The following is a 14,421-nucleotide window of genomic DNA, read 5'->3' as shown; positions in this document are numbered from 1 at the left end:
GGGACAAGGGGAAGGGGAAGCATAACGTCAGGAGTGGGGAGCCGGGCAGGGCCATCCTTGCTGTCTTGTTTCACTACTACACAGGCGGAGCTGCGGAGGACGGCTAATATAAATATATATCAAATTTCAAAAGCTTGATATCAAATTTAAAACTAACAATATCAGCGTTTTAACTGCTGATATCAAGGAAAATGGATTAAATGTTAAAACGGCCTGCCATACTTCAGGACCTTAGAATAAGCAGCCAGCTTCAGCCTGGTAGTGAGAGTTTTATTTGTGGGCGAGTGGAATTTGAAAGGTTTAAGAGGGGGATCGATATGGACTTGCTGATCCTATTTCAAATAAAATAAATCTTAGCTGGCATTAATTAAGGCAGTTACGTGAATCTGGGCTCTATATTCAAATTTAGGGGTTATGTCCTAGATCAGGGGTAGGCAATGTCGGTCCTGGAGAGCCGCAGTATGTGCAGGTTTTTGTTCCAACCCAGTTCCTTAACGAGAACTCAATTATTGCTGATGAAGCACATATTGCTTAAGTGACATTTTGATGCTTCATTTTAGTGGTCTCGCTTGTTAAGGTTCTCCAACCTTAATCGCTTATTTCAATCTTAAAACTGCTGCATTCAGTGTTTAATTGCTCCTTATTAGCAATAAGATGTAAAAGACAACGCAGCCAGCAGTTCTCCAGCTAGCTTTTTTCTAATTACATCTGTGTGTGTTCATCATGCACTGTTTGATTTAATAAAACACTTAATAGAAAAATGTGACAGACTGAAAATGATCTGTTTTAGGCTTCATATCATTTGGATGATATCCTTGAAAAGGAAAAAAATCTACGATATAAAAGCCTTACATTGCACAGACTAACAAGCCATAAAATTAAATAAGGTCTGAGATTGGCAATGATTGGTTTCTAATTAAGCAATTGGGTTGGAATGAAAACCTGTCGCCACTGCGGCTCACCAGGACCGACATTGCCTACCCCTGTCCTAGATCATATTATGTTAGAATGTTTATTCTATTCTTTGCTTTTTTTCAGGTTTTTATTTGGCAGTAGAAAAAAAATGAATAAATGAGAGTGACCATACTGTCAGTACTGACATCATCATGTCTTACTGTCACTGAGAATGAATGGCTGGTTACTGTCGCTGCCTGTGGTGCAAATCTTTCCATGGAGGAACACTGAATGAATGAATGAATACTTTGGCAACGTTATTCTCTTTACAGCCTTATTCTGTGTTGGAAAAAAATAATAAAATGTTTAACATTTAGTGAAATATCTGTCTAGTGTTAGTATAATCATTATAGAGTGAATGTGTGTAAAAATGAACAAGCGGATGAATGAATATTTGAATAAATGAATATGTGAGTGAATGAATGACCAGAAGTGAATCCATGATATGACTGCTGATATTATATCTCTAGTCTGTATAGAGAGTGAAAGAATAAAAAGAATGAGTAACACGTTCTTCACTGGTGTTGCTGTTTCCATTATGCTCCTCCTATGTATAGAAAATTAATGAATTGTTGGTTATTATCTGAGACTCGGGTGCAAATATTTCCAATAAATTAAATAATGTGGATGGCACATGAATGTGACTATTCAATTTAATCCCGTACTCTGTAATAAATGCAGAAATAACTAAAATGCAGAGAGTTAACATGTTCAGCTCTTGTGCCAGTGTAACGTTTATGATCATAGTTTGTATACATGAATGAAATGAATGGATAAATACTCTGGCAGTAGTATTCCAGTTACACTCCTGTTGTAAATAAATAACCTTTTAATATTTTAGTGACCGATCTGACAGACATCAGTACTGTCCTTAAACTGTACAGTTACTGAATGAATAAAGGGCAGGTCTGCGTCTATCAATTATTTCAGGTTGTTTTCTTCTATCAGAGCTCATCTCTTGAGGTTTCGTTGCCACCTCTGGGTGTCACAGTTATGTTCTCCACATCTTCTTCATCCTGAAAATGAATCACAAAGAGTTTGAAATCTTCTTTAAAGAAAGGGAAATGTAGCATATTTCTTTCTAATGAATAATATATTTAATGTTTTGGATTATGTTAATATGGAACATGGCTTTGGATTTAGTAGACAAATTTCATGTTTAATATACCAATGGAATATGTTATATGTCCCAGTAACAATAATACTGACATTTATTAATACAGCACATTTTCATACACAGGGTGTAGAGCAACGTGCTTTATAACATATCAAAGAAAAAGTGGCAAGGAAAGAAAAACAAATTAAATTCGTTTTTGCTCTAAAAAGAGGCCAATCTTAGGTGCTGATCCTTGGGAGGAACTAGTCAAGAATCGCAACTTCTTACGCTTGGTCTTTACAAGCTCAGCTTCTTTCTTGTCATTGGTTAGTCCAGAAATGAAAAAGAAATAAATACGGAAATAAATGTCTTGTTTTTAAGGCTTCGTTGCTCTTCATGCTCATTACTTTTCTTGCTAGAGTTCAAGCTGTTGTATCCTCTTTCAATGGTCATCCTCTACTATAATATGAGTTGCTCTCTGATAATGAAATTAATGCAAGGTGCTATATCATATAAAGTTTAGGTAGAATGAAAACAGCAGCACTACAGACCAGTGAATAAAGGGCTATGGAACCTCGGGCTCTAAGAGTCCCAGAAAACGTTCTCCTGTTTTCTCTAACTCTTTAGCTGCAGCCCTGTGGCAAACACGTTACACTGATCCCTCGCTATATCGCGCTTCGCCTTTCGCGGCTTCACTCTATCGCGGATTTTATATGTAAGCATATTTAAATATATATCGCGGATTTTTTGCTGGTTCGCGGATTTCTGCGGACAATGGGGTCTTTTAATTTCTGGTACATGCTTCCTCAGTTGGTTTGCCCAGTTTGATTTCATACAAGGGAGGCTATTGGCAGATGGCTGAGAAGAAACCCAACTTACTTTTCTCTGTCTCTCTTGCGCTGACTTTCTCTGATCCTGACGTAGGGGGTGTGAGCAGGGGGGCTGTTCGCACACCTAGACGATACGGACGCTCGTCTAAAAATGCTGAAAGATTATCTTCACATTGCTACCTTCTGTGCAGCTGCTTCCTGAAGCGACATGCTGCACGGTGCTTCACATACTTAAAAGCTCGAAGGGCACGTATTGATTTTTGCTTGTTTGTTTTTCTCTGTCTCTCTCTCTCTTTGTCTGCTCCTGACAGGAGGGGGTGTGAGCTGCCGCCTTCAACAGCTTTGTGCCGCGGTGCTTCGCATACTTAAAAGCCAAACAGCCCCTATTGATTTGTTTGCTCCTTTGAAGAGGAATATATGTTTGCATTCTTTTAATTGTGAGACGGAACTGTCATCTCTGTCTTGTCATGGAGCACAGTTTAAACTTTTGAAAAAGAGACAAATGTTTGTTTGCAGTGTTTGAATAACGTTCCTGTCTCTCTACAACCTCCTGTGTTTCTGCGCAAATCTGTGACCCAAGCATGACAATATAAAAATAACCATATAAACATATGGTTTCTACTTCGCGGATTTTCTATTTCGCGGGTGGCTCTGGAACGCAACCCCCGCGATGGAGGAGGGATTACTGTAAAGCCAGATGGGAATTACCAATGACTCTGGTTCTTCTTCTTCTTCCTCCTCCTCTGGCAGGATGCCTCCATTATCCAGAAACTTTGAAAATGTCTCCACATCTCTTTGGCTGTTATAATCAATAATCTAAATATGAAAAAAACAAAATGAGTGTGAATACCGAAGTAGATAAACAGCAAGGAGATTTCAGAATTTAAACAAAGATTACCAAAATACTAAATGTATTATAGCAAAACTAGTGTAATCATTCTGATTAAGTGGCATGGAGGAAGGCAAGTATATGGAACAGAAATGGGCTATCCTGTAACTTCATGGTCATTGATTACTTCAGTGGGCAGGTCATGACTGAAAACAAATCCAATTCTGACACATTTATGAACAACCATCACGGCAAGAGATCAAATAAATCCGGTGGCAGTGCGGCCGCACGTATGCACCCATTAAATCGTAGGAAGTTCGTTTTAGTTTCCCACCATAGTGTTTCACCTGAGATTACACGAGCCGGCCTGGCAAGCCATCTTAACTAAATTTGAAAAGCTGTCAAAAAATATGTTTAATCGAGTCAAAAATACATTTTAGACTTCAAGAATATAATTTGAACTTGAAAGAATTCGAATTTGAGATCTCTACATTAGTGTTGTACCATGTTAGCCATTATGGATGCAATGACTTCTCATTGCATCAAGATATCTCCATTTTAATTTCAGTACATTTTGACCAGTTGAAATGTCATTTTAGACGGCTGATGTTACATCATTGGTGTTTCATCCAGAGAGATTTATATCTGGAAATGCCAACAAGTGTAAAACGTCATTTTGGATTCCTGTGTAGCCGAGTTTTCTGTATTGTACTTTCCTGGCCTTATGGCACCGTGCACTGAATGTATTTTGTCCCCTCAGAGTGACAAAACTCAGATATGTTCTTCTTGAATGGTCACCTCATGCCTTTGTGTGTTTTTTTCCATCTACCCCAGGTTTCCTATACAAAATTTCGCACTTATATAAGATATGTATACTCTACATGTTATATATCTCACAGTCGAAAGACATGCAGGTCAGATGCATCTGCGATACTAAATTGACCCTGTGTGTGAGGTGTGTGTTCACCCTGCAATGCCCTGACTTGTGCCTTATGCTTGCTGGGATGGGCTCCAGCTCCCCTGTGACCCTAGCTCAGGATGAAGTGTGTTAGAAAATGGATGGATTGATGAACATCCATCCATCCATTGGTGAACCCGGGTCTCCTAACTGCGAGGCAGCAGCGCTACCACTGTGCCACCATGCTACCCGGATTGATGAACATACCTTATTTATTAGAATAAACACCTTCATTTGCAAAGCGCCCACCAGGACTGACTGCTGTGGTTATCTTTTGATCTCAACTGATTCAAAAAGCATTATCTAACACATTTTGTTCTTTGCTTAAATCAACTGTGCACTAATCTCAGGTTGTCAGATTGCCCACAGTGCATCCACCACTCGTAAAAAGGTGTCCGAGTGGTTCTTCAGAGCAGTGCCATAGATGTTTTACATATCTGTATGACACATAGAGATTGGTTATTTGTTGGTGATGTCTGCCCCCAACCAGGTGTTTTGATAAGAAAAGCCTATTAGTGGGGGTGCTTTGGTCCCCTTTTTTATTTTCAAATAGTAAAGAAAGTATTTTACAACTGTTCTTATGGTTTCCCTTCCTTTATCTATATAGGGCATCCTTCAACATCTGTAATAAGATGCTGCAGATGTTCTATCAGACGGTTGTAGCGAGTGCCCTCTTCTACGCGGTGGTGTGCTGGGGAGGCAGCATTAAGAAGAAGGACGCCTCACGCCTGGACAAACTGGTGAGGAAGGCAGGCTCTATTGTAAGCACGGAGCTGGACAGTTTGACATCCGTGGCAGAGCGACGGGCGCTGAGCAGGCTCCTGTCAATCATGGAGAATCCACTGCATCCACTATACAGGATCATCTCCAGACAGAGGAGCAGCTTCAGTGACAGACTGCTGTCACCATCCTGCTCTACTGACACACTGAGGAGATTGTTCCTCCCCCCACACTATGCGACTCTTCAATTCCACCTGGGGGGGTAAACATTAACATTATTCAAAGTTATTGTCTGTTTTTACCTACATTTTTATTACTCTTTAATTTAATATATTTTTTTTGTATCAGTATGCTGCTGCTGGAGTATGTGAATTTCCCCTTGGGATTAATAAAGTATCTATCTATCTATCTATCTATCTAGAAAAGAGAAGACATTACAATAGGGGGACCATTTTTTGCTCCAAAAAGACCCAACCATATGAAGGTTCCAGGAGGAATCTTTATATATTTAAATCTGTAATAAGTTCCATACAGTAAATAATCATCATGATAACAGATTTGTGAAATATGTATGATTTTAAAAGGAACACAGGTATGAGTCCAGATTTCCTTATTCTGTTAGTGCCCTGCTAGGTAGGCTGCTATACATTAAAGATTTCTTTTTTATTCTACTTTCTTACATAATAGTCTACCCTGTATGTAAAGAACCCTTCCAAGAATTAAATGGTGCTTTGTAAAGCAAAGGTTCAACAAGAAATCATTTGACCTAATAAAGAGCTACAGTATGAAGTGACCTTAAAGAAGCGGCCTTTGAAAACGTGCAGGCCAACGGCTGAATGGAGCAACATGGTGAAGTATAAAAATGTTATTTTTGAGCTTTGTGTTCGTCATTGTGTTTCCATTTTCCTTTTTGCCCTATTGTTGAAGATATGAACAAAATTTCTGAAAACACTCTTTGACATTATTCTACTTATAGAAAGAGGCCACAAGGACTGCAGGGATACATAACTCTTTATACTGTGTAGAGAAGTACTAGCAGACTGGAATTTGAATTTGTGAATGGACTGTAGTGCATTTTATACCATCTTTATTATAAAGGAGCTTTGCTCTCACAGGATTAGTTAACCGAGGTATTACTCTGTAGGTGTATATGTATGTGATATCTTCTTTCGGCTGCTCCCGTCAGATGTTGCCACAGCAGATCATCTTCTTCCATGTCTTTCTGTCCTCTTCATCTTGTTCTGTCACACCCATCACCTGCATGTCCTCTCTCACCACATCCATAAACCTTCTCTTAGGCCTTCCTCTGTTCCTCTTCCCTAGCAGCTCTATCCTTAGCATCCTTCTCCCAATATACCCAGCATCTCTCCTCTGCACATGTCCAAACCAACACAATCTCGCCTCTCTGACTTTGTCTCTCAACCGTCCAAGCTGAGATGACCCTCTAATGTCCTCATTTCTAATCCTGTTCCTCCTCGTCACACCCAATGGAAATCTTAGCATCTTTAACTCTGCCACTTCCAGCTCTGTCTCCTGCTGTCTGGTCAGTGCCACCGTCTCCAACCCATATAACATAGCTGGTCTCACTACCGTCCTGTAGACATTCCCTTTCACTTTTGCTAATTTCCATCTGTCACAAATTACTCTTGGCACTCTTCTCCACCTATTCCACCCTGCCTGCACTCTCTTTCTCACCTCTCTTCCACAATCCCCATTACTCTGTACTGTTGATCCCAAGTATTTAAACTCATCCACCTTCACCAACTCTACTCCACGCATCCTCACCATTCCACTGACCTCCCTCTCATTTACACACATATATGCTGTCTTGTTCCTACTGAACTTCATTCCTCTCCTCTCCTCTCATATCTCCACCTCTCCAGGGTCTCCTCAACCTGCTCCCTACTCTCACAACAGATCACAATGTCATCAGCAAACATCATAGTCCACGGGGTCTCCTGTCTAATCTCGTCTGTCCACCTGTCCATCACCACTGCAAATAAGAAAGGGCTCAGATATATGTATGTGATATACTGTACATAAACATAATCACTCAACTACAAATACTACAAATATCAGAGGTGACTGCCATCCATCCACAGCAGTTCTTCTTACCTTTCTTTCTTTGCCAGCTGGAAAATACTTAATTGCAGGGTACCCAGGCACAGAGACGACTTCAATGTCATTGGCAGTGGCATCGATCTTTGCAATAATGATGTTCTCGTGGTCTTTATACTTTTCAGCAAGATTTTCCCAGGTAGGTGTTAATTCTTTACAATGAGCACACCAAGGGGCATCTGTTAGGAGATAAAGATAGAAAACATTAAATAAATAAATAGTCATTAAAGATGCAGGCAAGGAAAACAGTTATACATAACATAAACTTTTCAAAGTAGAACAGGACGGAAGCCCATTATGTTACTAAAAGGACAAGTAAGTGCCAGCTCACATGAGAAAAGTGCTATTTAAATGTAAAGAAGTATTGTTATCATTATTATTTATAGAAAGACTGTGAGTTGCATTGTGTCTTTGTGGACCTGGAGAAAGCATATGACAGGGTATCTCAAGAGGAGTTGTTGTATTGTATGAGGAAGTTGGGAGTGGCAGAGAAGTATGTAAGAGTTGTACATGATATGTACGAGGGAAGTGTGACAGTGGTGAGGTCTGCGGTAGGAATGACAGACGTGGGATTACATCAGGGATCGGCTCTGAGCCCTTTCTTATTTGCAATGGTGATGGACAGGTTAATAGACGAGATTAGACAGGAGTCCCTGTGGACTATGATGTTTGCTGATGACATTGTGATCTGTAGCAATAAGAGGGAGCAGGTTGAGGAGAGGAATGAAGGTCAGTAGGAACAAGACAGAATACATGTGTGTGAATGAGAGGGAGGTCAGTGGAATGGTGAGGATGAGGGAGTAGAGTTGGTGAAAGTGGATGAGTTTAAATACCTAGGATCAACAGTGCAGAGTAATGGGTATTGTGGAAGAGAAGTGAAAAAGAGAGTGCAGGCAGGGTGGAGTGGGTGGACAAGAGTGTCAGGAGTGATTTGTGACAGATGGGTATCAGTAAGACTGAAAGGGAAGGTCTACAGGACGGTAGTGAGACCAGCTATGTTATATGGGCTGGAGACGGTGGCACTGACCAGAAAGCAGGAGACAGAGCTGGAGGTAGCATAGGTAAAGATGCTAAGATTTGCACTGGGTGTGACGAGGATGGATAGGATTAGAAATGAGGACATTAGAGGATCAGCTCAGGTTGGATGGTTGGGAGACAAAGTCAGAGAGGCGAGATTGTGTTGGTTTGGACATGTGCACAGGAGAGATGCTGGGTATATTGGGAGAACGATGCTAAGGATAGAGCTGCCAGGGAAGAGAAAAAGAGGAAGGCCTAAGTGAAGGTTTATGGATGTGGTGAGAGAGGACATGCAGGTGATGGGTGTAACAGAGCAAGATGCAGAGGACAGGAAGATATGGAACAAGATGATCCACTTTGGAAACCCCTAACGGGAGCAGCCGAAAGAAGAAGAAGAAGAAGGTTTATAAAAAGACTGCTCTAGTTTTAAGTGTCAAATGAAACTGATCAAAGGTCATCCATCTTTTGACTGGACACATGCTTGTAATTAAGTACGCAAACTAACTAAACATAGAAGACAGTGACGGACTTCGCGGTACATGGTGCAAAATTTGGAGTTTACTCCATTGCCTATATGTTTGAAAAAGTTTTTTGATTTTTCTTTGGTTGTGGATCTCGAATTTGTTTTTTCTCCAGTTTTAGCCTTTGCAGAATCTTCTATGTATATCTAAATTCACAGATGAAGTCCAATTTTCTATCAGATGCAATTTTTACTTGCTAAAATATTTGTGGAAATAAGGAGAGTTACAACAAGAGTAACTAATTTAGTAGCAGTAAATGATATTAGGACATTGCATGTGCACAAGAAGTGCTTTCTTTATGATATATTTATTATTTACTAGCCGTCCCCTGCAGCTTCGCCCACGTAGTAGTGAAACAGGACAGTGAGAAGGGCCCTGCCCGGCTCCCCAATCCTGAAGTCATGCTTCCCCCTCCCCTCGGCCTGCAACCTCTGTCTCAGATTAGTGCGAATATATCGCTCCTGCAAGTGAACTATGATACTTAGGCCCCTTGGCCCACTGCGTGTCTCTCTCGGATTCGCACAAATAAATCAGTAACGCAAGTGAATTATGATTCTTAGTGCAATGAGAGAAGTCGCAAAATCAACGCGAATGTTCAAGCAAATTATAAGAAAAAACACGATCTAAATCTGTTAAGTATTTCTCTCGTGAAAAGTGGACGGACATACAGATGTTGGATTATATATATATAGTTTAAACTGTTTGGTGAAACTTGTTCACTATGAATGGTGCTATATTTCATAATTTTTTTCTTTGAGGTATAAACATATTATTTTGCTACTTACAAAACATTACAAACACATTTTTGGTTTCATCAAAGGCCACTTTCTCAATGTTCTTTCCAACAAGGATCTTTACAGGATTGTCATTCCAGTCATCGGGAATTTCTTGGCTCATTAGATGAGGCTGAAGAGCAGAAAAGAAAAATGCTTGAAATCAGCAATAATCAGATTAGTTGATCGGGGAAGCTGGGGTTGAAAACTGCTGTTTGATAAAGATATCGAGTGTGGATAACTTAAAATGACTTAAATACACACATAACTCATCTATGAGGTACACTGCGATACCTGTGCCGTGCCTTCAAGGACTCCCAGACACAGCTTCAGGATGTTTTCTGATGAGATCTCCTTTTCTGACAAGGAATATTTTTTCAGTGAGTCCGTGTCAATGATACGAATTGCTGGAATGTCCTCCTTTTTCAGTCCAAAGTAATCCAAGACATGGTCATGGTTACCGTTGATGTCAATTAGAACAAACAGTACCTAAAATGAAAGATAACATCCATCCGTCCTCTAAAATTGCTTTTCCATAATACTTTCAGCAGTGGCCACAACAAATCAAAGTTCGACTTGCATTAGTTGCCTTTGCTGTCTTGTATAGCAAACCCTTGAAAACAATGGCTACTCATTGGCGTCTGGCTGGGCTGTGAGGGTCCTCATAGAGCCATTGCTTGACAAAAAACATTTAAATCTGGCAAGGGTTCTTTGCATATAGAATTGGTTCTTTTGGCTTTGAAAAGGATTTTTAATGTTTGGTAAGCTACCTAGCAGGATACAACAGATCAAGAAACCTGAACTCAGTAAGAGTCCTTTAAAAGTCCAGAACCATCAGTATTTCACAAATCTGTTATCATCTATTCATGGCTATTTAGAGTGCCTGTTACAGATCTAAATTAGAAAGGTTCTTTCTGGAATCTTCATGTGGATGAGTCTTTTGGGAACCAACAATGGCTCCCTGTGTCGTTACTTTGAAGAACCACTTTGACGCCTTTATTTTTAAGAATGTACGAAGATGTAGTGTTGCTGCTTCATTCCTTCCAGACATGATTATCAACCTGCTTCCTACTCTGTGGAGTCTGCACGTTCATTTTTTAACATCCACTTTCTCTGGTGCGATCCTAAATTGTCCCTAGTGTGTACTTGGTGTGTGTGTGTGTGTGTGTGTGTGTGTGTGTGCCCTGCGGTGGGCTGGCGCCCTGCCCAGGATTTGTTCCTGCCTTGCACCCTGTGTTGGCTTGGATTGGCTCCAGCGGACCCCCGTGACCCTGTGTTAGGATATAGTGAGTTGGACAATGACTGACATGAGTGGCTGACTGGCTTTCTCTGGTATCCAACTGTAGACTTGCAGGTTGGTATCACTGGTGAAAACGATTTCACTCAGTGTCAGTGAATGTCTAATTAGATGGTTACTCTTACCTTATGATGAATTCTGCATTAATGGATGACCCTCTGTAAGTTGAAATGGCAGAGTGATGGTTAGTGTTATCTTTTGTTTGTGTAGGGTCTGCATGTATTGAATCAAATGCCATGTTTCTTGGATGCCTTTTAACCCCACATCTGCCTGCCTTTTATTCTCATTTAGAGAAAGTTTGTCAAAGTCAATAACTGGGCTGAAGCGTGGTGCAATCACATTTGAAAATAATGTTAACTAAAAAGACACCATGTAAAGAAAGAATTAGTAGGTTAATTGTAGAAACGCTAAGAGGGCTCCAACAAAGATACGTGTGCATAATGCCTCACTGGGACTGTGACAGCCAAATCAGAACTTCTTCACTTTCTTTTAATTTTCTTGCTTCATAATTATTTTGGTGTGTGTTCAGACCAAAGTATGTGTCTGTGTATTTATTTATTTGTTTACTTGATCATCTACCTATTTATGTATGCATTTATTTAAAGAGCTTCTGTAAAAAGCCAGATTTCCTCCTGGGGACAAATAAAGTTCCTTCTGTCTATCTATCTATTACATAGTGCCTTTCATTTCTATCGATCTATCATATAGTGCTTTTCATTTCTATCTTTCTGTTATATACTGCCTTCCCTATCTATCTATCTATCTCTATCTATCTATCTATCTATCTATCTATCTATCTATCTATCTATCTATCTATCTATCTATCTATCTATCTATCTATCTATCTATCTATCTATCTATCTGTCTATCATATAGTGCCTTTCATATCAATCTATCTATCTATCTTATAGTGCTTTTCATTTCTATCTTTCTGTTATATACTGCCTTCCCTTTCTATCTATCTATCTATTATATAGTGCCTTTCATTATCTACCTATCTATCTATCTATCATGAAGTGCTTTTCATTTCTATCTTTCTGTTACTACCTTCCCTATCTATCTATCTATCTATTATATAGTGCCTTTCTATCTATCTATCTATTTATCTATCTATTATATAGTGCTTTTCATTTCTATCTTTCTGTTATATACTGCCTTACCTATCTGTCTATCTATTATATAGTGCCTTTCTATCTATCTATCTATCTATCTATCTATCTATCTATCTATCTATCTATCTATCTATCTATCTATCTATCTATCTATCTATCTATATCTATTATATAGTGCCTTTCTATCTATCTATCGATCTATTTATCTATCTATTATATAGTGCTTTTCATTTCTATCTTTCTGTTATATACTGCCTTATCTATCTATCTATTATATAGTGCCTTTCATTATCTACTTATCTATCTATCTATTATATAGTGCCTTTCATTATCTACCTATCTATCTATCATGAAGTGCTTTTCATTTCTATCTTTCTGTTACTACCTTCCCTATCTATCTATCTATCTATCTATCTATCTATCTATCTATCTATCTATTATATAGTGCCTTTCTATCTATCTATCTATTTATCTATCTATTATATAGTGCTTTTCATTTCTATCTTTCTGTTATATACTGCCTTACCTATCTATCTATCTATTATATAGTGCCTTTCTATCTATCTATCTATCTATCTATCTATCTATCTATCTATCTATCTATCTATCTATCTATCTATCTATCTATCTATCTATCTATCTATCTATTATATAGTGCCTTTCTATCTATCTATCTATCTATTTATCTATCTATTATATAGTGCTTTTCATTTCTATCTTTCTGTTATATACTGCCTTATCTATCTATCTATTATATAGTGCCTTTCTATCTATCTATCTATCTATCTATCTATCTATCTATCTATCTATCTATCTATCTATCTATCTATCTATCTATCTATCTATTTATCTATTATATAGTGCCTTTCTGTCTATCTATCTATTATATAGTGCCTTTCTGTCTATCTATCTATCTATCTATCTATCTATCTATTATATAGTGCCTTTCTATCTATCTATCTATTATATAGTGCCTTTCTGTCTATCTATCTATCATATAGTGCCTTTCTATCTATCTATCTATCTATTATATAGTGCCTTTCATTATATATCTATTATATACTGCCTTTCATTATCTATCTATCTATTATATAGTGCCTTTCTGTCTATCTATCTATCTATCTATCTATCTATCTATCTATCTATCTATCTATCTATCTATCTATCTATCTATCTATCTATCTATCTATTATATAGTGCCTTTCATTATCTATCTATCTATCGCTGGGGACAGGGAAGTCCAGTCTGACCAGCTTGAGCCGCTGCTGCTGCGATCCTCACCAGGAAAAGCAGTTTAAGAAATGAAAGGAGATAACATGATGGAAAAACACAAATGACTGACAGAATGATAGGCACAAAAAAATGTTAAATGATTACACTGATGCCATAAGAAAGAGCCTTGTTTTTTTGCGTGATTACCTTTTCCCTAAACTCAGAAGCAGCACTCCTGAAGCTCTCCAGCAAAGTCAAGTGGGTTTCTAAAGTTTTGTTAATGAAAAGCAGACTGTGATGCTTCACCTTTGCCTCAAAAATCTTGTCCGAGTTCTAGAGAAATAAACACAAATCAACATAAAAAGACATCAATGATAATAATAATACATAAATAAACTGCAGTTCTGAAGTTAGTTAGCATTTTAACAATAATAATCCTAAGTATATATGTGGACCAGAATACTTAATGAGAACTGTTTTTTGATTATTGCTAAATTTAATAGATGAAGTAAATACCTGCTCGTTAAACTCTGTTACGAGTTCCAAACTGTTAAATTTAATGAATTTCATCAGCTCTTCCTTATCTGTTTTGTTATCAGTCATCAGTTTAAAATCATCTCGCTTTTCATCAAACTTGTTTTGAAAGGAAAAAGAAACAATAAAATAAATTAACAAAATGTTGCATTTTTCACTTAACAATAACTTAAGTCCACAACACTTGTAGTGATTACCTTTTTAAACAGCACAACAGAGTCTTGGTCTACTGCATATTGCTCGAAGACGTCTTTGCAGTCAGTAATACCAAACTCGACATCCACCATTTCTACTGCCACTTCATAGAATATCTTTGTTTCGTCTCCTTTAATGTCCTTGAAGAGAGTAGTCAATGTGTCAGCTAGGAATGGCCTCGATAAAGAGGCTGATTCAAATGACCGTTCCCAAAATGCAGAGAACATTAAGAACTAAATGAGGTATTCTAACAAT

General features: G+C 38.3%; 1 protein-coding gene across 1 annotated transcript in view; it reads right to left on the bottom strand.

Moving 5' to 3' along the window:
* Window positions 1-1,593: 1,593 nt before the first annotated feature.
* The window catches only part of pdia2 (protein disulfide isomerase family A, member 2), a 29,716-nt gene continuing 16,888 nt past the window's right edge, over window positions 1,594-14,421 (bottom strand). The window contains exons 5-12 of the mRNA XM_051933403.1: window positions 14,169-14,306; window positions 13,954-14,070; window positions 13,645-13,770; window positions 10,111-10,305; window positions 9,829-9,949; window positions 7,503-7,684; window positions 3,589-3,696; window positions 1,594-1,970 (exon numbers count right to left, since the gene is read on the bottom strand). Of these exons, the coding sequence (XP_051789363.1) occupies window positions 1,899-1,970; window positions 3,589-3,696; window positions 7,503-7,684; window positions 9,829-9,949; window positions 10,111-10,305; window positions 13,645-13,770; window positions 13,954-14,070; window positions 14,169-14,306 (1,059 nt within the window). The 3' untranslated portion in view covers window positions 1,594-1,898. The remainder of the gene's footprint in view (window positions 1,971-3,588; window positions 3,697-7,502; window positions 7,685-9,828; window positions 9,950-10,110; window positions 10,306-13,644; window positions 13,771-13,953; window positions 14,071-14,168; window positions 14,307-14,421) is intronic.

Source organism: Erpetoichthys calabaricus, chromosome 11, assembly GCF_900747795.2.
Source record: "Erpetoichthys calabaricus chromosome 11, fErpCal1.3, whole genome shotgun sequence".
NCBI classification, from domain to species: domain Eukaryota; kingdom Metazoa; phylum Chordata; class Cladistia; order Polypteriformes; family Polypteridae; genus Erpetoichthys; species Erpetoichthys calabaricus.
This window is presented reverse-complemented; position numbering and strand designations above follow the sequence as displayed.